At 35.2% G+C, this 25,327-nt stretch overlaps 3 protein-coding genes across 3 annotated transcripts; all 3 read right to left on the bottom strand.

Annotated features, from left to right (window-relative positions):
- Nucleotides 1–456: 456 nt before the first annotated feature.
- LOC114186651 (NADH dehydrogenase ubiquinone complex I, assembly factor-like protein (DUF185)) lies at nucleotides 457–13,249 on the bottom strand. The gene is made up of 14 exons (XM_028074620.2): nucleotides 13,070–13,249; nucleotides 12,928–12,989; nucleotides 12,736–12,847; nucleotides 12,246–12,328; nucleotides 11,439–11,504; nucleotides 10,992–11,092; nucleotides 10,017–10,135; nucleotides 8,828–8,868; nucleotides 8,420–8,508; nucleotides 2,755–2,935; nucleotides 2,562–2,678; nucleotides 2,413–2,457; nucleotides 960–1,088; nucleotides 457–878 (listed from the first exon to the last, which is right to left on the bottom strand). Exons 1-14 carry the CDS (start codon nucleotides 13,116–13,118, stop codon nucleotides 744–746), a joined length of 1,329 nt encoding a protein of 442 aa, XP_027930421.1. The 5' UTR covers nucleotides 13,119–13,249; the 3' UTR covers nucleotides 457–743.
- A 452-nt stretch (nucleotides 13,250–13,701) lies between these two features.
- LOC114188639 (alpha-glucosidase-like) lies at nucleotides 13,702–17,350 on the bottom strand. The gene is made up of 5 exons (XM_028077204.2): nucleotides 17,055–17,350; nucleotides 16,261–16,970; nucleotides 15,838–16,068; nucleotides 15,091–15,737; nucleotides 13,702–14,908 (listed from the first exon to the last, which is right to left on the bottom strand). Exons 1-5 carry the CDS (start codon nucleotides 17,267–17,269, stop codon nucleotides 14,009–14,011), a joined length of 2,703 nt encoding a protein of 900 aa, XP_027933005.1. The 5' UTR covers nucleotides 17,270–17,350; the 3' UTR covers nucleotides 13,702–14,008.
- Nucleotides 17,351–19,407: 2,057 nt separating this feature from the next.
- Nucleotides 19,408–23,084, bottom strand: LOC114188191 (alpha-glucosidase-like). Its single transcript, XM_028076746.2, has 5 exons — nucleotides 22,792–23,084; nucleotides 21,941–22,650; nucleotides 21,520–21,750; nucleotides 20,756–21,402; nucleotides 19,408–20,556 (listed from the first exon to the last, which is right to left on the bottom strand). Exons 1-5 carry the CDS (start codon nucleotides 23,067–23,069, stop codon nucleotides 19,657–19,659), a joined length of 2,766 nt encoding a protein of 921 aa, XP_027932547.2. The 5' UTR covers nucleotides 23,070–23,084; the 3' UTR covers nucleotides 19,408–19,656.
- Nucleotides 23,085–25,327: the final 2,243 nt, after the last annotated feature.

The following is a 25,327-nucleotide window of genomic DNA, read 5'->3' as shown; positions in this document are numbered from 1 at the left end:
ATCTCATTTTCAAATAATGATGGTAGAAATGCTTTATAAAATGCTTATGTTGAATGTTTCTGATGTATTTATATTGTCGTTTGTAGTGGTGCCTTCATAAGCTGAGTTGTTATTGCTAGAAGTTGAGTTTGTAGTAGGGTCTTTGTATGTCTATGTTAATTTTCTTTTGAAAACCTCCACCAACTACTTTAAACACATGGGAATTATATGTTGGTTAATATTGAAGCTTTTATAGTAATATCATAGCTTATTAAAAATATTGAAGCATTTACCACTCCCAAATACTTAAATTTCATCATTATTAATAATAAAAATCATATTTTTAATCTCTCATTCGTAAAGCCTTTATAATCTTTCAACTTTTATTGAGAGAGTAGATGTTTCTTTTCATCTTCAAATTCTTGAGGATGAGGTATCACTTGGCGAGGTATATACCTTGAGGGTAAGATCTTGCAGTGTACAAATCAGAATTCTACCAAATACGATGTTACAAAGATTATTGTGATCTATAAAAGTCGTGTTGATCTAAAACCTATGTAAAAATGTGTATTACAATTAAATCAAACAATTTGAGGGGTATCAGATAGGAAGGCTACATGTCCAAGGAAAAAAATGCCATCGATTACGTATGACCGCAGACACGGTACTTTGAAACTCATTTATGCTCAAAGACCATGAAATGATGGTACACGTCCGTGGCACGTCCTTGTGAATGAGAGTACTTGTATTGAGCATGACTATAGCTACTTAATATTGTGTGTAGGGACACTAAGATAAAATTTGGTATTTTTGAAGTCATCCAAGAGTGGGTTGTATCCATCCTTGGTTCTCGTTTTTGTGGGTAAACCAAACTCCTCCATGAAAGATGATGTTTCCAGCTACATCAAATATAAACCATTGAGCAAGAAAACACTAAGTTGCTAACCATTTGAAGCAAAAGACATCTGGTATTGCCTTACCGTAATTGTTCTCCTTTTCTTTCCTTTTTTTGACGTATGATCACCATGAAGTTTTAGCCACCCAGAACAATAATGATCTATTCGCTCCAAGAGCCAAAAGTCTGTAGGAAAGAAGATATCAGCGTCACCCTGCAAAAGGTAAACACATGTTAAAGGAAGAAATTGTTCTATGACAAGACAGCATGCGTAATTAGTTCTGTACACGTGTGAAATGGTAACTGAGCTTAAATAGTCATATGATGCAAGTGGAAATAACAAAACGATCCAGAAATTAATATGAAATACTCAATCACTTGTGTTTAGTAAGAGACAGGCAAGTAATATCAATCACGGGGATAACTTTTAAAACATCATTTCATCTTGCAATTTAAAGAAACTTGCTAAAGAATGGCAATTTAAACTACACTAGTACCAAGACATTTATGCTATGCTTCAGGTTCTTCATATTATTATACCACCAAGGCATTTATGCTCCCAACGGCCTTTTAAGTTTCTTGTAAGGAAATATATGTTTGTAATTTAGATCGTTCCTGATCACTAGTAACTAACGAAAATGGTTCCTCTCAACAACGCATAAAAGCTGGTCCTAGCCTGTTTGAAGGGAGTTTCTATCATAAAATAAATAAATGGATAAAGCACCTTATTGGTTCTTCTAAACAGCTTTGGCTCGCACTTATTTAATTTATGATCCTATTTGACTCTCAACATCTTTTAATCATCTTACAAAAAAATGCCTACTTCCTAGACCATACAGTCCGTATTATTAAACACATGTTATCATGCCATACGAATTTATTGAATAAAATTATGGGTTAAATATGTTTTTGGTCCCTCAAGTTTCAGCGAAATTTGGAATTAGTCCCTCATCAAAACTTTTGACCAATTTAGTCCTTCATCTTTCAAAATGCGTGAATTTAATCCTTTAAACCAAATTTTGTTAAGTTTATCTGACGTTTCAAACGTATTTCATGATAGTATTTAAATTATTTACATTGTTCGACACATTTTTGCTTCAATGTTAACTCAAATACTATCATGAAATGTGCTTGAAACGTCAGATAAACTTAACAAAATTTGGTTAAAAGGACTAAATTCACGCATTTTGAAAGATGAAAGACTAAATTGGTCAAAAGTTTTGATGAGGGACTAATTCCAAAAATTACTGAAACTTGAGGGACCAAAAAGATATTTAACCCTAAAATTATTAAATGTAAAACTTCTAGTACGTTCAAACTGTCACGTTCAACGGCTTCTGTAGCAATTACCTTTAGCAAATCATGAGTGCCTCACCATAACTTACGAAATAATACTTAAAACATAGTATTAAATTTAAGATTGTGTGTCAAGCAACACAGAGTATCCACTATAATGTACGACACCAGACGAAGTGAACAAGTGAGAATAAGGAGAAAAAAAAAAGTTGAAAGTGAAAGAAGCTAGAAATAAAGTGAACCTTAGCCTCCATATAACTGTCATAATCTGTGCTGCTCCCATCTTTCTGCCATTCATAAGGGAAACTCGGTTAATTAAACTTCTCTCTAAAGTCTACAAGATGCAAACACAGACAACAGTGGTTTTGTTAAAAGTATAAGAAGAATATACTTTAGTTGAAACCAAGGGAGCTCTTTCACCAGGTAACTTCACATCTGGCAGGTAGTTGAAATCAGAGGCAATCAAAGACATCTTTGGCAACACCTCATGGAGAACCTCAAGTAATTTCTGAGAAAGAAACGATAATAAATGCAATAATCAATTTATGTGTGAGAGACTTAGGGAAGATTTAAGAGACTCTTACCAAGCAACCGGTCGGTAGCCAACATCTACGTGGTTTTGGGTAAACCTTAGACCAAATGCTTTTCAGAGTAGTAGATACTGCACTGCTGTGAGTTGTGTTGGTTTTATCCAAGTCCATGATCTCAACACAACGTGTGATTAATGAGTCTTGCATGGGCTTGTATAACTCACTGAATGTCTCACTAATAAGGAGGCCAAATAATAATGTTATGATTTCATAATCACTTAAATGATAAATGAAAACATCTTTCTTCTTTTTTACTCTGTGGTTACTGCCCTTTCAAATGAGAGAAAAATAGATAATGTTGAAACTGTTTCTTCTTGACTACCCACATTGGTGTATATTTTGAATAGAATTAATACAATAAATACAAAAAATATTGGAGATAATATTCCTATTCGCATCATATAATAGGCCTAAAATTATAAAGATCCTAATTAAATAAGGAAAAATATCATAGCATAGAAAATAAAAATAAATCTTAACATATAGTCAAGGATACTTCAAAATATTTTAGATGTAGAAAAAGTATCATTAAATATTACCTAGATTTTTCTAACAACCCCCCTCAGGCTATATATCTTACTAAGCTTTCAACTTGTTGCAACAAAAACAATTCATTTCTCCACAAATAACAAATAGTTAGAAAACATAAAAACTGAATTCCACCAAAAAAAATTGTTGGAAAGATAACTCGGATGCTGGAGAAGCCAGAGAGAATAACTACAAAGATGGCACAGCAAAATAGCTAGAATAATCATCAAACTGAGAAATTTCTTGGCAAACAATCAAGCAAAGCAAGGTCCGACTTTCTCAATCCTCATTTGGAAGCTTGAATCCAATATAACTGGAGACCGAAAATATTTAAACGTGAAAGTAAATCTGACGACATCTAGGACAGAGAGCTATGATATTATGAGCCATAAACGACACAATTCACCATCGAAATAATCATCCACAGGAATAGAAGTGACTACCCAAAAATATGGTTTAGTTAAGGCAAAAGAGCCAATGATCGTGGATGGGAATAGAAGTCACTTTAATGACCTTTGGTGAGAAAAAAGTTGCATAACAAACACCAAAGTAGTAGAAAAAATGGTCTAGCGATATGCTCATACCAGTAGAGGAAATTGTCATACGTAGCAAAAGTTGTCAGGGGATTATCAAAGAAGTGAGGTGTAGTACTAGAGGAAGCCATGATCAAAAACAACAGGGCAAACTCCTGAAAGGGCAAGCACAAGGTGTGTCGCTAGAAAAGTTGGTGCTGGCAAGCATTACCTATTGGGAAAGACAATGTTGGCGAACAACACTTGTCACAGATTTTTCCAGTGGTAAAATAAATTAGAACAGCAGAAAAATAACAGTCACATCACATTTAAAAAAACAGACACGATGGAAGAGGAGACTAATTGGTACAGCTCTAATATGAGGTTTTTAAAAAGAAAATTTTAGATGCAAGAAATATTGAAACTGTAAGTACACAATATTGAAGTCCGTTTTATATAGAGTTAATGAAACAAATACACATTAATATACGAAATAATATTCCTATTCATATTGTTGAGAATAAAGAAGATAGGGATTGAGATTAATCTCCCTTGTGTATAAACCACACATAGGGTAATCTATTTATAATAGAGAGAGGTACAAGTAAAAAGAGTAACTGAAAATAAAAAGATTAAATAGAAGATATTGTTTGATATTGTGGTTATCAGTATCTAACAATATCTTAATAATATCAAACTATATCTAACACTCCCCCTCAAGCTGGAGCATACAAATCGTATGTGCCAAGCTTGTTACAAATATAATCAATTCTAGGCCCCCGTAAAGACTTCGTAAAAATATCTGCTAACTGATCACTTGTTAACAAACTCAGTCTTGATGTCTCCAGACATAACCTTTTCCCGAACGAAATGACAATCAATCTCAATGTGTTTAGTCCTCTCATGAAAGACAGGATTAGAGCTAATATGAAGGGCAGCTTGATTGTCACATACAAGTGTCATTTGAGTAATATCTCCAAATTGTAACTCTTGAAGCAATTGCTTGAGCCAAACAAGTTCACAGGCAGCTGAGGCCATAGCTCTATATTCTGCTTCTGCACTAGATCTTGTTACAACACTCTGTTTCTTACTTTTCCACGAGATCAAGTTACCACCAATGGAGACACAATACCCAGATGTAGATCTTCTATCAGAAGGAGATCCTGCCCAATCAGCATCTGAATAGCAAACAACTCTTGTATGGTTATTAGAACCATATAACAATCCTTTTCCAGGAGATTTTTTAATATACTTCAAGATGCGAATGACTGCATTCCAATGATCTTCAGATGGAAAATTAAGAAATTGGCTTACCACACTGACTGCAAAGGAAATGTCAGGACGAGTAACGGTAAGATAATTCAATTTCCCAACCAATCGTCTATACTGCTCAGGATCAGATATAGGCTCCCCCTGATTTGGTAGAAGTTTAGTATTGGGATCCATGGGTGTATCAACAGACTTTGAACTCATCAATCCAGTTTCCTCCAGAATATCCATGGCATACTTTCTTTGAGATATAACAATACCATCATTGGACTGTGCCACCTCAATACCCAAGAAATATCTGAGTTTGCCAAGATCTTTGGTCTGAAAATGGTGACAGATATGTTGTTTCAACTGAGAGATGCCATGGTTGTTACTCCCTGTAAGAACGATGTCATCAACATATACTATCAAGTAAACACATCCAGCACTCGAGTGTTGATAAAAAACAGAATGATCTGTTTCACACCGAGTCATACCAAATTGTTGAACAACATTGCTAAACTTTCCAAACCAGGCCCTAGGAGATTGTTTTAGGCCATATAGTGATTTGCGAAGACGACATACCATCCCAGAAGACTCCCCCTGAGCAACAAACCCAGGAGGTTGCTCCATATAAATTTCCTCTTGCAAATCACCATTGAGGAAAGCATTCTTAACATCCAGTTGATAAAGAGGCCATTGTTTAAGAGTGGCCATGGCGATAAATAAACGAACAGAAGCCATCTTTGCCACGGGGGAAAAAGTATCTCCATAATCCAACCCAAAAATTTGAGTATAACCTTTGGCTACAAGACGAGCTTTGAGGCGATCAATAGTACCATCAGGTCCAACTTTGATAGCAAACACCCACCTGCAACCAACAACAGATTTCCCAGACGGCAACGGGACCAGTTCCCAAGTTCCACTATTATGAAGAGCACTTAATTCATCTGCCATGGCCTGACGCCAACCAGGATGGGCTAAAGCGTCACGGACAATTTTTGGAATGGTCACAGAAGAAAGAGAGGAAAGACATGTATAAAAAGGTAATGACAAGCGATGATAACTCAAAGCAATATAATGGGGAGAGGGATTACGGGTAGAACGCATACCTTTTCGGAGGGCAATGGGAAGGTCAGACTCAGGTGTCAGAGCCGGAGGAGACAGAGTAGTTGGCACTGGAGTGGAGTCACATGGTGGTGGTTGTGATCGATTACGGCGACTATAAACCTGAAGAGGTGGTGGAAGAGCAGGTGACTGTGGAGCAGGAACCGAGGGTGAAGAAGACACAGTAAGAGGGTCACAAACAATAGGAACGTTAAAGGTATTAGAAGAGTTGTCAGGATTGGATGGAGTCAGAGGTGAAGATTGACTCTTAAAATAAAGGGAGAACTCATTAAAGGTGACATCTGCAGACACAAAATAACGGTTAAGAAAAGGAGAAAAACATTTGTATCCTCTTTGTGATCTTGTAAACCCTAAGAAAACACACTTATGTGATCTAGGAGAAAGCTTGTCAAGACCAGGACTAAAATTATGAACAAAACATGTAGACCCGAAAACTCTTAAAGGTAAGGGATGAAGAGGTTCATGAGGGAATAAAATGGAGTGAGGTATGTTATTCTTTAAAACCGAAGAAGGCATACGATTAATGAGATAACAGGCAGTAAGAATGGCATCACCCCAGAAATGTTCAGGAACCTCGCCATGAATTAAAAGAGTGCGAGTGGTTTCCATAAGATGTCTATTTTTACGTTCAGCTACACCATTTTGTTGAGGGGTATAAGCACAAGAAGTTTGATGCAGAATACCGTGAGAAGCCATAAATTGTTTGAAAGAATGAGAAAGATATTCACGGCCATTATCACTACGCAAAACTCTAATAGAAACACCAAACTGAGTTTTAATTTCATTAAAAAAAGATTGAAAGATATGAAATAATTCCGAACGATGTTTCATTAGAAATAACCAAGTGCATCTGGAGTAATCATCAATGAAAGTAACAAAGTATTGAAAACCTAAAGTAGACTTAACGCGGCTAGGACCCCAAATGTCAGAGTGAACCAAGGCAAAAGGGGACGAAGCATCACGTGTGACACTACGAGGAAAAGAAGTACGAGTATGCTTGCCTAATTGACACGACTCACAATCCAAACGAGACAACTTGGACAAGGCAGGGACAAGCTGTTGTAACTTGGCAAGGCTTGGATGACCAAACTGAGCATGAATAAGAGAGGGAGACTCCATAACTGCACCAATGTGTGTAGAGGGACGAAGATGATAAAGACCATGAGACTCATATCCTGTGCCAATCACCTGTTTCGAACTCCGATCCTGTAAACAGACAGAATTGTTGGTAAAAGAAACAACACAATCAAGAGAACGAGTTAGGCGACTGATGGACAACAGGTTAAAAGGAGACCCAGGGACATAAAGAACATTATCAATGGTTAAAGAAGGAAAAAGTTTAACAGTGCCAACACCATGAGATGAGACTCTAGAACCATCAGCGAGTGTAACAGAAGGTAAAGGATTAGTAGAGGATAAAGAAGAGAACAAAGATTTGTTACCAGTAATATGATCAGTGGCTCCTGAATCAAAAACCCAAGGATTAGTAGACACGCGGCTTCGAATGCGGCTTCGAATGGCGCGTGAGGGATGATCAAAACTGTATGGTCGCCGGTCGGAACTAACACTCCGGCGACGACAACGGTGGTGGCGACTTCGGCAGCGGCTCCGGCGACGGCTCCGGCAGCGGCTACGGCAGCGTCTCCGGCGACGGCTCCGGCGACGGCTCCGGCGACTACTCCGGCGACTACTCCGGCGACTACTCCGGCGGCGGCGCCGGCAGTGGCGCCGGCGGCTCCGGTGGCAGCAGCGGCGGTGGCGGCAGAGGTGGAGGCAGCGATAGCGGAAAAAAAAACCTTAAGCTCTAGATACCATGTTGAGAATAAAGAAGATAGGGATTGAGATTAATCTCCCTTGTGTATAAACCACACATAGGGTAATCTATATATAATAGAGAGAGGTACAAGTAAAAAGAGTAACTGAAAATAAAAAGATTAAATAGAAGATATTGTTTGATATTGTGGTTATCAATATCTAACAATATCTTAATAATATCAAACTATATCTAACACATATGATAATGATTAGACCTATAATTACAAAGATGCTAATTAAATAAGAAAGCAAAATCATAAAATAAAAAGCATTATCAAGGATATTCTAAAATATTATAAGATATAAAAAAATATCATGAGATATTTGTTAGATTTCCTAATAGCTACTACCTAATGAAGCACTAGAATATGTGTCAAAGGGTATGTGCACCAGTATGTTCAGCATCTAAACATAAAGCTGATACTTACTGGTCATGTTGCCTCTCAACCCAGACTTCCATCCATGAAGAAATTTGATTCTCTGCATAGATAAGATCATGTGGAAGATTATCAAGTACCTACACAAAGTAAATTAATTGTTGTTATCCAGTAGCAGCACCATAGAAGAACAGCAGAGCAAGGCAGCCATGGGCAGCTATGGAATTCAAATAGTAGAGTTTTCAATAGTGGCCACTGCAGCCAAAATGTGACTTTCTGTTTGCCATAGTGACACTACCATGATATAGGCTTCTAACCAATTTTATCCCCTAAAACATCATAGTTTAGGGTTTTAGAGGTATAAAACGTGCTTTCTCCCCCATTTTCTAATACATTATTTGCTTCAGAAAGATGTTTTAGAGCATCCGCTTGAAACAATTGAAATAATATAAAACACACCTCAAGCATTATTACCCAACACGGTTGTTGCTCCACCTTCCCTGTAAAGAAGGGAACAACATTAGCATTACTGCATAAAATTATCCAGCAAAGTCACCATACATCCAAAATAAGAGGCAAGAAGTTTGACAAAATTAACTTTTTAAGCGCAAGATAGGTAAATAATTGAGGTCCATGTACCATAAATATTCAATCAGATTATCTTGATCATATCTTAAAACGTCTTGTATTATTCGTCAGGATTAGTTTAGTTTCCCTATTTCCTTATCATTCCTTACTATTGGTTACAATATTCCCTTATCTCATGATATGTATCCTTTTAAATTAGGAATACGGTTAGTATAAATAAGTATTAGTGTTCTAGGTTTTAAGAACCTATACCTCATTGTAATCCGTCAAAATATCAATAGAATAATATACAAAGTCTCACTCTCCTTTTCATCCCTCTAGACCTAAAACCCCATAATTTCAACAGGTGTGAAAGCAATATCTAAAGCTTGTCCTACATCTGAAAGTGCACCATCATCCATTCAACCCATTGATGTCCACTATATCCTCTCTTCCTCCACAACATTGTACCCTAAGAAAAAATAGAAGTCCATACCCTCGTATATAAATTAAAACATTTGAAAAGACACAATAAAGCAACAAGTGATTCCAGTTGAAGCATTCTTCAAGCATGAAGATTTCTAACAACACGGGTATTGTAATAGGATCCTGAGTACTAAAGAAATGAGGAATAGGAAAATTAAGTAAATAATGGAGATGATAGACATTACAAAATGTTATAAAAATAGAAATATCCTTGTAGGACTCACGGGGAAAAATAAAAGGGACATATTTATTGTTCCATTGTTGTCATTTTGTTATAAATTATTAATAGGAAAAAAGGGGGAAAAAATACACCTAGTGCATGAGGCTTCCACTTAGTAAGATTTGGAAAGGGAAAATGTGCACAACCTTACCCACAAGTAAACAAGATGTTTCAAATATTTGAACACATTACCTCCAGGTCACATGGAGGCAGCCTTACCATTGCAGACCCTCAGCAATAATAATGATGAAAATTTTAAATATTATAATAGTAAATACAATGACTATAGGATAGCTTAATCTTTATATTCTGAATCACTTTATAATTGTAAGCCGCAATAATGTGTAATTTGGAAGAATTATAATTGCACTCTACCCCATCCACTCCTGTCAGCAGCATCACGACATTCTACCCTGAACTTTGGTATATGGCTGCGCACTTCACCAACAGTTTCTCTTTGCACCTCAGCAAGTGAAGGACTAATCTCAACTGAGCTGTGGTAAAAGAAAAAAAAAAACAGGATAGTAATTCAGATTTGAATCATATGATTCCAATGAATACACAAGACAAATTTACTAAATGATGAACCTACTCAGGGATGGATTCACATGTGAGTGTGGGGCAGCTGCCCCACTAACTTTTTAACATTTGTAAATATAATACACATGTATAACTATAAATTATTATTATTAAAATTTGAAATGTAGTAAAAATATATAATATTAATACTGCCCGCACAAATCTATTCCTAGTCTAATTATTTTCACCCTCTCAATTAAACATTCACAATATTTCTCTTCTTTTCAATGGATATACATTTTTCCTGCAAGGCCGCAACTATCAACAGCCTGGCCCATCTAGCCCATCAAAGCCATGTGACATTGGCCTAGTACATATCAGGCGTAATATTTAATAACTCAGCCTAGTCTGGCCCGTTGGGCCAGACCAATTTTGACAATTTTAGTTCAGTGCATCAGAAATTGAAAATAATTTATAATATATAAGAAAACTACCTCCAGAATTGGTCCAAACCATGCCATCCAAATTGGCTGAGAATGGAATATAGTCAAGTAAAATCAAAAGGGACACAGCTTCCTAATTTATAATTTTCTACATCATTCATCTTTAATATTATTGCAACGAAATTATTAAAAGCCCCAAAGTAAAGATTGACCTACATAGAAGTTACTAATGGGAGAATTATACAATATATGAATTACACAGACAATAGATATATATTACAACAAAAAGTTAAACCTACTATCTTAACATAAGAATTAAAAACAGTGTCTAACACTATAATTTGGTTTTATAATAAATATATATTACATTGACTATCAAGGCACGTACGTGTAAGTCATACTGTTATAAACTTTTGCAGGAGCATTCAACATTATGTAATCCATTATACCCTTGGCACAAGTTCCAGATCCACCACCAATTTCATATATCTGATTGCAAATTAGAGGATAGTATCAACTACTGATTGAAGTAGTAAAAAGGAACAGCCTGTGTAAACAAGATAAATTTAAGATGCTTACTACATTATATTATCAAAAAGAAAATACGAGGCTTATTGAGATAATATAAAGTTATGAAACATACTTATAAAGAAGTGAAACATTATCTAATAAGTGAAACATTATCTGATAAGTGGTTTAGTGCTGAATAGCAGCACATGCAGGGCTCTCATATAGCCCAGTTGCTGGATGAAGAGAGAAGTTTAGATTGGGGAAAAATGCCAGATGAACTTAGTCAAGACATTGATCAAATGCAACAAGACTGCAAGACACTTACTTTTAGAGGAACAGAGAAATTTGCCGTGCGCATGATGGCTTCAGCAATAGCATGAGCATACCATGGCTACAAAAGTAAATACATAAATAAATAAACACGAAAGAGCTATAGCACTGCTTAGACATAGATGACTGAAATTTTTAAGAGAAACAAAAATATTCATTGAGGTTCTACAGCTTTTCCAAGCACCAGAAACTAATTTCACTATAAATTGATAAACTGAAGAAAAAATACTAACACAAATCCTGAAAAATTGCATACCAAAGTTTTCACGTCCTAATATGTGCTTGATTTTCCATTTAGATTCCAATGATGAATTGGGTGAATTGTTAAACTATATTTTCAACATCCAAGTTTTCCTTGTGGGTTTTGTAGTTTGGGAATCTAATTCAGACCTGGTCCTTCAGTCCCATTGTCTGTGTGATGCCTAGATTAATTTTTTTTTCTTGTTTTCAATTTTAACTTAAATGCCTTGCCTAGTCAATTCTTGCCTGAACTTTCCCTAAATGCATCCGTCTTAACACCATAAATTTGCAGGTAATGCTCACAGCCCAAAACAGAGACCGATTAATCCTTTAAATCAATTTCTATTGTTTACAGGCCCCTGTTGACAAGAAGGTTGAGCTTGACTTAATAATAGTTCTTAAAGATTGAAAGTTCATGGAAACTATAAATTCTTGATGTAATAAATTATTTAAAAACAGAGAAAAATTCTACATACAAAACTGGGAACCATAAAAAACCACGTTCTGAGTCATTATTCTACAAATTAAGGACTAGAAAATCTTTATCACATCGAGAGGGTACCTTAAAAAGTTCCACTGGTGTAAACCACGATATGTCACTCTGCCTGTAAATATTATCCAAGTATTTCATATAAGCTTTACGGCCTGAAATGTCACCACTCTATTACATTAGTACAAACCAGGGAAAATTTATAACCAATGTAAAATTGAGTCATTCAACTTCTTAAAATATAGCAAGTGTTTGAATTGAAATAGGTCAGGAATTTAAGAAGTTCAATGTTTTGCTTGAATCCAGAGAACAGATCAACTGTCTGAGCTGAAACAATCCAAAGCAGATATTTTAAAACTAATTCCCCATATTATGATTTATAACCGGCAGTCAAAATTGTAAAAAGGTCATTATCAATAGGATGAGGTACATTATTCACCCTGCTTCAGACAAAGTAAAACAAAATTAACTTCATTTTATTTTACAATAACTAGAAACAGTACTAATTAATTCTCGAAAATCAATTAAACGAAAACAGATAAACAAATACAAAGAGCGATACCTTGAAGCTGATTGAACTTGATAGCATTAGGAAGAACTCCAACGGAGCCCGATCTTCGGGAGAAGTAGCCATGTAAGGGGTGGTAGAGTGCGGAATGAATAAAATCCCGAACCTGGTGGAACAACAGTGGGTGGCAATGGCGCAGGCATGGCTTAGAAATTTGAATTCATGAGAAGATTATGGGTTACTTACCAGAACGGGCTTATCGCCGACAATGTGGGTGGAGTAGGAAGCTTCGAGTGGAGAGGCACACACTTGATTGGGAATCGCGAAAGAGAAACGACGTTAGGTTAGTGAAGAAAGAGAAAGAGAGAAGACAGAAGAAAAGTAATACCTTTGGAGGCGATGGGGATGAAAGGAAAGGTGCGAGTGCGAGAAAACATGGTGGAAACAAATTCAATAAGAGAAACCTCGTCTGGTTCGATACTCTACTCAGCTCAACACCACAAAGGCGCCTATGCTCTTAAACCCTTCACTGTTCAAGGGTTTTTTTTTTTTTCTTTTTCCACGGGTCTTCCAGAGGATAAAAAAAAAAACACTCTTTGTGACTGTTTTAGTGGCTTAAAACTATTACAAAATGATCTGGAGATAATAAAATGGTAATCTGGAGACTTATCAAAAAATTCATAAATATTTAAGGCATATTGAAAACAATAAAAGGCTATGAGTTTATAAAATACAAATTCTTAATTTGTAGTGAAGTTTTTTTAAAATAGTTATTTTGGTTCCAAAAAATTAAGAGTATATTAATGAAGGTGGCTCACATTCTCATGTCTCAAACGAAATTCTGAGTATTAAATTCTTGTTATCATTTTTACTCGAAAAAAAATACAGTCATCGGAGGATGCTTTTATGGATATGATATGAACCCACAAGGTTTCGTGGACACTGCATTACTAGCTAGCCTGCATGCAATTAGGGATTGAACGTTTAGAGGTATAAGGGTACGATCCAAGAAACATTGCATAAAGGTAACTGCTAATTTTATGGCATTTATTATGAGTGGCCAACTTCACTTGTTACACATAATAGTTCACAAATATTATTGATAGGCAGATATGATTATGCTCGAGTTTCAGAGCCATGATGAAATTATTCTGTAACATTTATTAATTATGATACAAACATGATGTTTTATAAATTTTAGTGTAGTGACTCTGAGAAAAAGAACTTCTTGATAGTAATCTTCGCAGTGGAAGAAAGAAGGACCCAAATGCAGCCATGAGAAAAAGCACAAATTCTTGGTGGGAATTTGGCCTCTTGAGGTACCCTTCTACTTGATTTCTACCTCCAGCTTGAATTCTTTTCCAATAAGAAGTGACAACTTTGAAACTTGTACACTAACAAACTCAGAGGAGCTATCAAAATCTGACTTCATAACTGCATTAGTCATTGAACTTGTTCCATTCACAATACTCAACTCTTTCCCTAACAAATCCATTCTATTAAGTTTCTGATGCTTAGGTATCCCCAACAAAGTTACCTTGTCTATGATCCATCTTTGGTCCAGAGCAAATCTTCCATTAGTCACCTTAGATGTAACAACAACGCTATTGTTATATACAGCCCCATAAAAGCTTACCAATGTCCACTCATATTTCACCCCTGCTACGTCTAGTTCTTCCCCATCATCCAAATACACTTCACCATAGCTATTTCCACCGCCACTGATAACTACCACAAGTTCAAATGCAGTTTTCCGGGCAGCATCAGTTGTCAATGCTTCTCCTTGCAAGGCCAAAACATTACCTTCCCCAACATGCACATTTATGTGATCTGGTGGAGCATCAAGAGTCACATACTTGCCTGATTCTGCGATCACTGAATTTGAGACATTAAAGAGGTCAAACCAGGTTCCTTTAGGAAAGTACGCATCAACAGTGGTTGCCCCAGATCGTAGTACTGGTGATACCAAAACCCCTCTGCCTAATAGAAACTGAGAGTTTATTTCGTATGTTGTGACATCCTCAGGGAATGAAAAGAAAAGAGGTCGTGCAATGGGTGTTCCTTTTGTATGTGCTTCATACATTAATGTGTAGAAATAAGGGAGAAGACGGTAACGAAGTCCAAGCACTTTCCTAGCTGATGCTGCAACTGATTCCCAAATGTAAAGCTCTTGTCTGATGGAGTTTATAACTGAATGATCTCTGGCAAAGGGATAAAAAGCCCCCAACTACATTGATAAACATAAAACGATTTAGATGTGTATGAAATAGCATTTCAAAGTTTCTCTCTCCAATCTTTTCAACAAATCAAAAATCATAGTACTTTTATATTTAGGCAAGGAAAGCGTTGAATACTTAACATTTCACTATATAAAAATATTATTATATTACTGCATTTGAGGATCAATACCTGGATCCAGCGCCGGCAAAGTTCTTCAGTTGTATTTCCACCGAAACCACATATATCTGCTCCAACCATTGGAATCCCAAAGATTCCAGAATTTAATATAGATGGAATTGAGTATGCCAAATCATCCCATGTAGCAGCATTATCTCCTGTCCAATGTGCAGTATACTTACCAGAACTTACAAAAGTTGATCTACTCAGGATGAATGGCCTTTTACCAGTTATATTCACCAGTTCCTCGTTTGTTACTTTGGATTCTAGTAGTCCATACAAATTGTGGGCATTATACTCGGTGATGTTACCGTAGTGTAAAGATGTGGCTGGGACTGTTCTGTAATTAATGGATCGTACAACTTCACCATTGTTAATTTTGTAAGGAGGGTTATCAAGATTAGAAGATGGAATGGGAGGAGAAGTAATGAAATTAGATAACTCATTCATGTCAAGCCAAAGACCATCAAAAGGGAGAAGCTCCCTAAATAATTTGATTTCCCCACCCCAAAATGATTGGCTTTGAGGGTTAAGAAAATCTGGGTAATAAACTGGTCCAGGCCAAACTTCACCAAGATAATTGGTTCCGTTTCTCTTTATGTAAGCATCAGCCTTCAAGCCTCTGACATAGGTTGCATATGTCTCATTTACATTGATACCTGTTTCCAAAATCTGCCAACAATTAATAAAAGATACATAGATACGTCCTCTACCATTTAGAGCACAATATGATTTTTATCCTGTGTCAAAATTAAGTACCTGGATCCAAGATAAGCACGTATTTCTGACCATTTTGATGAAGAGTGTCAACAAAGCTTCTCATCTTATCCAGCGGAAAGTTGATGGGATCTAATGTGAAATCTTTAAATGCATCCATGTAATCAATATCCGTCCACATAACTTCAAGGGGTATAGCTGCTTTTGCATAGTTGGCAACCACACTCTGTATATCACTTACGTTCTTGTATCCCCATCGACACTGATGAAAACCTTCAGAAGAGATATTACTAATGTGGATTAACCTCCAAAGGTAAAATCATAAAGTTCCATAATTAATCTTCAACTCAACCTTGAGACAACATGTTTGAGTTTTAGCAATATCAAAGATTGCAAGGAAACTGCTATGATTTGTGGCTGCAATTTAAAACTTCAACTTAAGCACTAGGGTGTATTGTGACTTACCAAAGGACCAATAAGGCATTGGAGCAGGCCTGCCAATGAGTTCAGTGTACTGTTCCAAAACCAGCTCTGGGGAGGATCCAGCAAAGAAATAGAGATCAAAAACCCCACCAATGACCTTATAAGTAATGCGATCACCGCCATACACAATATCCATTCCATTGCTGTTGAGCAGCAACACCCCATGTGAGGTGCCAGCCTTCACTCTTCCATCAGAGGAGGGTGATCTCACGTCCAGGTAAAAAGGGTGAGAGCCATAAAGGTTCACGTCCGGGTTGGCGCTTGCAATATCTGTATTCCACAGTGTAAGGGTCTGGTTGGGTCGGAGCTTGAAGGAGCTCTTGGTGTGTTCCCCGAGGCCGTAAAGAGAGGCTCTTTGCGGTGGGAGCGAGGAGGAGAGCTGCAAGTACTGGTCTTTGAAAACAAGAAAAGTTTGAGGGTTGGAAGGGTCTGGTGCGGCATTAAAGAGAACATCGCTGGAGGATTTGCGCGACAGAGTGAAGCCAAATGGGGTGGTGTTGTGGAGGGTGAAAACAAGGTCTGAGTCTGGATGTGTGAGAGTGAGAGAGTGTTGGAAAGCTTGTTTGCTATGGAGGAAGGGAAGAGGGTGATACTGAGAAGAGGAGGGTCTGGGAATGACATGTTGGGGAATTTCCCATCTTTTGTTGTTGGAGTCGGTGATTCTGAGTCTGAACCTATCCTTGTTCTCAAAGCTTCCATGTCCAAAACAAAAAACGGTGATTTATGTAAGTACATAGATGATAAAGTGTTAAGAAAAGTTAATTGGTGGTTATTACCTGGCATGAAGGGAGAGGTGAGGAATGTCGGGTCCGAAAAGAGAGGAAGGTTTGATGAGGTTAAGGTGTGCAATGAAAGAGTTGTGTTTTGGAAAAGCGTGAAGAGATGAGATGGTGTAGCCATAGCCAAGTGGTGATGAAGCTGAGCAGAGGATAAGAGAAAAAAAGATAGAGAGAGAGAAGAGTAGAGTGGCGAGGAAAGTGAGTGCAGCCATGTGTCGAGTGTAAAATGAAGGGAATGATGTTGGAGGGAGGAAAAAAAAGGAAGGAATCGAAGCTGAGTTGACTCACATGGCTTCTTTCAACAACACCTCTACTTCTAGGAACCAACGACCAAGGTTTTTTCGCCAACGTATTTTTAATTATAATTGAAACTTGCATATGATGGCTACTTGCGAATGTAATTCTGGATTATGTTCGGTGGTATTTCAGAACATGTATTCATTCATATGTAGTATGTAAATCCTATCCTTGTCATAATTAACTATTATGAAAATGTATAAAATTATTTTTATTATATGATTAAAATAATATAGCGAATAATTTAAATAAATTTAATAATTTCTTTCTAAAATAACATACATTAAGTATATTTTAATATAATAATTGAATGTAGTGCTTATTCTTGTATTTTTGTCCTCTCGAATGGATATACAACCACGTTGTTGCTTCAAAAATAAAGTTGAGTACTTCGATGTATAGTATACAAAATTCTTATTATTATTATTATATTTGGCGTATAACAAATCCTTTTTTTTAACATATTGTTAAGTCAATCCTAGTAGTTATATAAGTTATTATAAGTTCAAAAATATATCGGAAATCATGCTTTTCAAAATTATAATTCTAATAAAAATGGATTTATATATGAATAAAAAATTGAGAGATTTTACTGATGGTATATAATCAAATTCTTAAAAATAATCATAAACAAGCAAATAATTTTAACTTATATTAAACGTTTAAAGGAAATTTTAAAATAAAATATTAAGTTCAATTTTGAATATAGATAAATAATAGATTTACTCTAACTTGTATAATCTTTATTTACAGAACAAAAAATAGATTGTGACGGTGACACAGTATAATTAACATTTTCCACAAAAATATTTATTTATAACATATTATTAAAAAAATGTGTTTTAGAAAGTTATTTTGAGAACTTTAATAACACAAAAAAAAATTCCTTGTACATTTCAACTGCTTTTAATTTTTTATCTTTATATAAAATAAAATAAATTGATAATTTTAGGAAATCATTTTTCTCACTTAAGAATACATATGTAGTATTATTATGACGTTAAAAAATGGGGATAATAGACTGGGAGGGTACGAATAACACCTGCATGTTACTTCTTACATCTAAAAAAATTCGTTCATTATTTATTAAATATTCGTTAAAAAATACTTATTTTACATCTTTAGCTATGATCCATGTTATAAATCATTTTTAATTTTAAATAATTATTTAAGAATAAGTTTATAAAATGTAAGTTTAGATAAAAAAAATAGTAAAATAACAGTTTTTATAATTTAAATTAATTGTACTAAAAGATAAATTTTAAAAAATTACTATCTTTAAATGTTATATGTTTAAATAAAAAAATACAAATATATGAAATCAAATTATAAATTACTCTTTAATAATTAATATTTCTGTATAATTTTATTTTGATTAACGGATATTTTTTATTATCTAAATTAACACAAATATGTGTAGTTTGTGATTTAATAGTTTATATTTATATATTTTTTATAATTTAAAATAAATGAAAAATAAAATAGATTTTAGATAAGTTATCGAAATAAGATAAAAAAAAGTTATAAACATAATATATAAGGACAATTTTGTCATTGAACCGGTAATGATGAAAGATATATTTAAAGTGTTTTTGGTTTTAACATGTATAACTATGGGTATATCAGAATAAGTATTAAGTTAAATCCGATATATCGTTTGTTTTGAAATATAGAATTTTATCATAGTTTTATATTATTTGTTTTGAAATATAGAACTTTATTATGGTTTTACTTTTAGAAAGTCTTTTCAATAATAAAAAAAGAAGAATTATTTAAATTTTATTGATCTCAACTCTTTAACGATGTTAAATTATTGGATGTAAGGGAAAGTAAAGATTTTTAATCTTTATTATTTCAATATTCTTTATATATTTGTATTCTTCGATTGTAAAGGGAGATTGGATTTATGACGTTGTTAAGATGAAAGTTTAAGTCTAAATGTTCCTTTAAAAAATGTTTTTGTTTTAATAAGAATAGAGTTTAAGTATGATTTTGTGTAAATCATTATGTGAATCCATGTGGATAGTGCATTGCTAGCCTGCATGCAACTAAATTGTGAGCAATCATTTCTATTATTGAGAGGAACATGTGATCATGCTTGAGCTTCATAGCCATGTTCACACTCTTCTGTAACATTTATTTCCAACACAAAAATTGACATTTTATGGATGTTGGGGCGGTGACCTGAGAAAATGAAATCCTTAACACTAACCATACCTGTGGTAAGAAGAAAGGCCTCAGAGATGCAGCCATAAAGAAAGCACAAATTCTCTGGGAATTCGCAATCTTAAAAGGTACCCTTCTACTTCATTTCTATCTCCAGCTTGAATTCCTCTCCCATAAGAAGTGACAATTTAGAAACTTGTACACTCACAAACCCAGAGGAGCTATCAAAATCTGACTTCATAACTGCATTAGTCATTGAACTTGTTCCATTCACAATATTCAACTCTTTCCCTGACAAATCCATTCTATTAAGTTTCTGATGCTTAGGTATCCCCAACAAAGTTACCTTGTCTATGATCCACCTTTGGTCCAGAGCAAATCTTCCATTAGTCACCTTAGATGTAACAACAACGCTATTGTTATGTACAGCCCCATAAAAGCTTACCAATGTCCACTCATATTTCACCCCTGCTACGTCTAGTTCTTCCCCATCATCCAAATACACTTCACCATAGCTATTTCCACCGCCACTGATAACTACCACAAGTTCAAATGCAGTTTTCCGGGCAGCATCAGTTGTCAATGCTTCTCCTTGCAAGGCCAAAACATTACCTTCCCCAACATGCACATTTATGTGATCAGGTGGAGCATCAAGAGTCACATACTTGCCCGATTCTGCAATCACTGAATTTGAGACATTAAAGAGGTCAAACCAGGTTCCTTTAGGAAAGTATGCATCAACAGTGGTTGCCCCAGATCGTAGTACTGGTGATACCAAAACCCCTTTGCCTAATAGAAACTGAGAGTTTATTTCATATGTTGTGACATCCTCAGGGAATGAAAAGAAAAGGGGTCGTGCAATGGGTGTTCCTTTTGTGTGTGCTTCATACATTAGTGTATAGAAATAAGGGAGAAGACGGTAACGAAGTCCAAGCACTTTCCTAGCTGATGCTGCAACTGATTCCCAAATGTAAAGCTCTTGCCTTATGGAGCTTAGTTCTGAATGATCTCTGGCAAAGGGATAAAAAGCCCCCAACTACATTGAGAAAAACAAGACCTGTTAGATATGTATGCATGACATTTTATAGTTCGTTTCTGCATGTATCTCCAATAAAACAATTGGTTTTCACAAGAGACCAATTTTAAGGATAATGTATTTCCAACAAAACAATAGGCTTTAAACACAACAACAGATCACACAATGAAATATTATCCCATTTAAGGATAATATTTACCTGGATCCAACGCCGGCAAAGTTCTTCAGTTGTATTTCCACCAAAACCACAGATATCTGCTCCAACCATTGGAATTCCAAAGATTCCAGAATTTAAAATCGATGGAATTGAATATGCCAAATCGTTCCATGTGGCAGCATTATCTCCTGTCCAATGAGCAGCATACTTACCAGAACTCACAAAAGTTGATCTGGTTAGGACGAATGGCCTTTTACCAGTTATATCCACCAATGCCTTGTTAGTAACTTTGGCTTCTAGTAGTCCATACAAATTGTGGGCATTGTACTCAGTGACATTATCGTAGTGCAAAGATGTTGCTGGGACTGTTCTGTCATTAATGGATCGTTGGTCTCCAACATTGTTAATTTTATAGGGAGGGTTATCAAGATTAGAAGACGGAATTGAGGGAGAAGTAATGAAATTAGATAACTCATTCATGTCAATCCAGAGACCATCAAAAGGCAGCTGATCCCTAAATAATTTGATTTCCCCACCCCAAAATGCTTGGCTTCCAGGGTTTAGGAAATCAGGGTAATAAACTTCTCCAGGCCAAACTTTTCCAAGATAGTTACTTCCATTTCTCTTTATGTAGATATCAGCCTTCAAACCTCTAACATAGGTTTCATATGTCTCATTTACACTGATACCTGTTTCCAAAATCTGCCTCAAATTAATGAAATATGTAATGATGCATCATCAAACACCAAGAGCAGATTATAATTTTAGAGATTTGATATAATTTCTATGGTGTCAAAACTATGTACCTGGATCCAAGATAAGCACGTATTTCTGACCATTTTTGTGAAGAGTGTCAACAAAACTTCTCATCTTCTCCAGCGGAAAGTTGATGGGATCAAATGTAAAATCTTTATATGCATCCATATAATCAATATCAGTCCACATAACTTCAAGGGGTATAGCTGCTTTTGCATAGTTGGCAACCACACCCTGGAGATCACTTACATTCTTGTAGCCATATCGACACTGATGAAAACCTTCACAAGAGATATTACTAATGTGGATTAACCTCCATAGGTAAAATCATAAAGTTCCATAGTTAATCTTCAACTCAACCTTGAGACAATAGGTTTGAGTTTTATCAACATCAAAAATTGCAAGGAAACTGCTACGATTGTGCTGCAATTTAAAACTTCAAATTAAGTACCAGGGTGTATTGTGACTTACCAAAGGACCAGAAAGGCATTGGAGCAGGCCTGCCAATGAGTTCAGTGTACTGTTCCAAAACCAGCTCTGGGGAGGATCCAGCAAAGAAATAAAGATCAAAAACCCCACCAATGGCCTTATAAGTAATGCGATCACCGCCATACACAATATCCATTCCATTGCTGTTGAGCAGCAACACCCCATGTGAGGTGCCAGCCTTCACTCTTCCATCAGAGGAGGGTGATCTCACGTCCAAGTAAAAAGGGTGAGCGCCATAAAGGTTCACGTCCGGGGTGGCACTTGGAATATCGCCATTCCACAGTGTAAGGGTCTGGTTGGGGCGGAGCTTGAAGGAGCTCTTGGTGTGTTCCCCGAGGCCGTAAAGAGAGGCTCTTTGCGGTGGGAGCGAGGAGGAGAGCTGCAAGTACTGGTCTTTGAAAACAAGAAAAGTTTGAGGGTTGGAAGGGTCTGGTGCGGCATTAAAGAGAACATCGTTGGAGGATTTGCGTGAGAGAGTGAAGCCAAATGGGGTGGTGTTGTGGAGGGTGAAAACAAGGTCTGAGTCTGGATGTGTGAGAGTGAGAGAGTTTTTGAAACCTTGTTTGGTACTGAGGAAGCGAAGAGGGTGATACTGAGAAGAGGAGGCTCTGGGAATGACATGTTGTGGAATTTCCCATCTTTGGTGATTAGAGTCAGTGATTCTCACTCTCAACCTATCCTTGTTCTCAAAACTGCATTTCAGAAAAACCAGTTACTTATCTGATATAGATAATAGAAAAATCTGTCAAATTAATGGTACCAAACATGTACATGAGTAAATGAACAACATTGAATAAGGCTAATTAATCAGCAGTAGTTGCTGTTGTTGTTACCTGGCAGAGAGGGAGAGGTGTGGTATGTCGGGTCCGAAAACAGAGGAGGATTTGATGAGGTTAAGGTTTGCAATCAGAGAGTTGGTTATGGGAAAATTGTTAACAGTTGAGATGGTGTAGCCATAACCAACTGGTTTTTCTTCTGATGAAGCGCAGGAGAAGATGAGAAAAACACAAACAGTAAAGATAGTGGGTGTGAGTTGAGTGTTCCATGGTGTAGCCATAGTGTTAAGAGTTGAAAGATAGAAAATGATAGCATTTAGATTTATTATGTACATTGGCTCGTGTTGGAGACAAAGAAAGAAAGTAAGGGTGATTGGTGGAACCATATGTGGGGGACCATTACTTCTTGGAACCAACTACCAATGTTTTCCCACGTGTGTTTGTAATAAACAAATCATGTTACATTTGGCATTAGTGGAAATCAATGATTGCTCTTTCTTAAACACTCTTCTTAGAAGTCTTTAGTTTACACTTACCAGTTCATTAAATATGTAGGGATATCATGTCACACTTCTTCTTTTTTATAGAGAAAGTTAAGAAAATGCATGACAAAAAGAAAAAAAGTTTGGATATTGTTTTCTTATTTTATTCTTCTCCTTTGATTATGCATGTGTATCCTTGGATGGTTGCTTCCTCTTGTCACTCTTTTCTAAGAAAAAAAATATTATCATCATCTTCGAAAATCGAAAATCCTTGACTTCAATGGATCCGGAGAAGCAATGATAAAGGATGAAGAAATGGTGTTGTTTTGTGTTTCATTCCAACTTTGCTACCACTTGCTTTTGTTTAAGCCAATCGTCGAAACTTTGAAATTGCGTGCATCGTTTGATTACTATTGGTGATTGCTTTGGTCCATGACTTTTTTGTTGTCCCCACCTTTTTAAAAGCTTCTATCTACCAAATACGAATTAGGTTTTCTTTTTTCTTTTTTTATTCAATACTCCTAATAATTAGGTATCCAATAATTCTATTTCATATCAAACAATTTTTTGTTTTCATGGTTTATTTAAAAGTAAAGTGCTATTTTTTTAATGGCGATTGTATTCTCAATTTGAGAATTGCACTCTCGTTTTCTCGTTTTTTTATTAAGTGATTCAAGTGTGAAATCTAATATCAATTATTTCGGTACAAATAAATATTTTTTGGCATGTTGTGTAATTTTCATTGGAAATCGTTAATTTAGTATATCTTTTAAAAAATTGTATCAACTTGGAGTATGGAAGAGTTGAAAGATCAATATTTTTATTTATTTTATTGTTGACAGTTTATTAATTGTCAGAAGGATTTTTAATTCTTCGAAATTGACTGAATCTTTAGCCTTAAAAGACTCTTCGAAATTTTTTCAGACATATAAGATTTAAAAAAAATTAATTGAGCACTGAATTGTTAATTTTGAGGGGAATATTACGCTAGAAAAGCCCATAAATGAAAATGCTCCTTAAAATTAACGTGTCACGGTTTTTTTCTCGAGATTTATAATTCTAAACATTTTTAGATGCTGCATAAAGACGTCGTGTTATTTTTCTACTCCGAAATTTTTACTTTCATACTTTTCATAAATATTATTTTAAATATAAAGTTGTTGTTGTGAACACTAAAAATTGTTTCACTAGGTTATTTACTTGTTAGTTGCCCAAAAAATACAATTATTTAAAATAATAAAATGTCATTTTTGAGATCAGAAAAAGCATTTAGTAACGCTAAATTATATTAAATGTTTAATACAATGGCTTATTTACTATTTAACTTTGTCATTCTCATAAGTACGTATATTTAAAAGTTAGAACTAAGAATACTCATTTTTTAGGATCAGAATTACCTAACAAATCTGACGATTTGAAACGATTTAATTGATTGATACACAATCAGATTCAATTTTATATAACCATAGTAATCTAGTGATAGTTACTTTATACATTGAATTAAAGTTTTATAAACTCATATAAATGGTTTGATTTGCACCTGTTATTATTTTAAATATGATTAAAGGTGAACTATACCTGGAGAAAGGGACACAAATCATATGATATTTTGTTAAACTTAACTCACCTTTCATGTCATAAAAAAAAACAAATTATCATAGTTTATAATAATTATTATATTTTATCCTATCATATCTAAATAAGTAAAGTACTAGTAATTCCTTACCAAAAAGTTATAGACCTCAGATATTGGACCGTCCAAATTCGCATACAGGAAGAAAGACCCTTCTTGTTTGCTTAAAGGTTTTGGGCCTTGCTTTTTTCGTATTAAAACCCCAACACGTTAATATTTTGGGCCTTTTTTTTCTGCATTGCTATTAAAACCCCAACACCTTAATATTCATTTTCTTTTTCGGCAAAAAAAAAAAAAAGAGTCTCCAATAAAAATGCTACTACTCTTGATTAGCATACATAGACGATGACATTATTTCCTTAAATTTCACAATAGCTCTAAATACTTTACCTGTTTATCAAGAGTTTCTAAAATTGATTTTGAAATTAAGCTATTCTGTTTGCATATTTTTATTTTAAAATAAATTTAATATGTAGTA

Source organism: Vigna unguiculata, chromosome 6 (genome assembly GCF_037176805.1).
Source record: "Vigna unguiculata cultivar grain cowpea cultivar isolate G323 ecotype 2 chromosome 6, ASM3717680v1, whole genome shotgun sequence".
In the NCBI taxonomy this organism is placed as follows: Eukaryota; Viridiplantae; Streptophyta; class Magnoliopsida; order Fabales; family Fabaceae; genus Vigna; species Vigna unguiculata.
The sequence above is the reverse complement of the archived record's forward strand: the minus strand, read 5'-3'. Positions and strand labels throughout refer to the sequence as shown.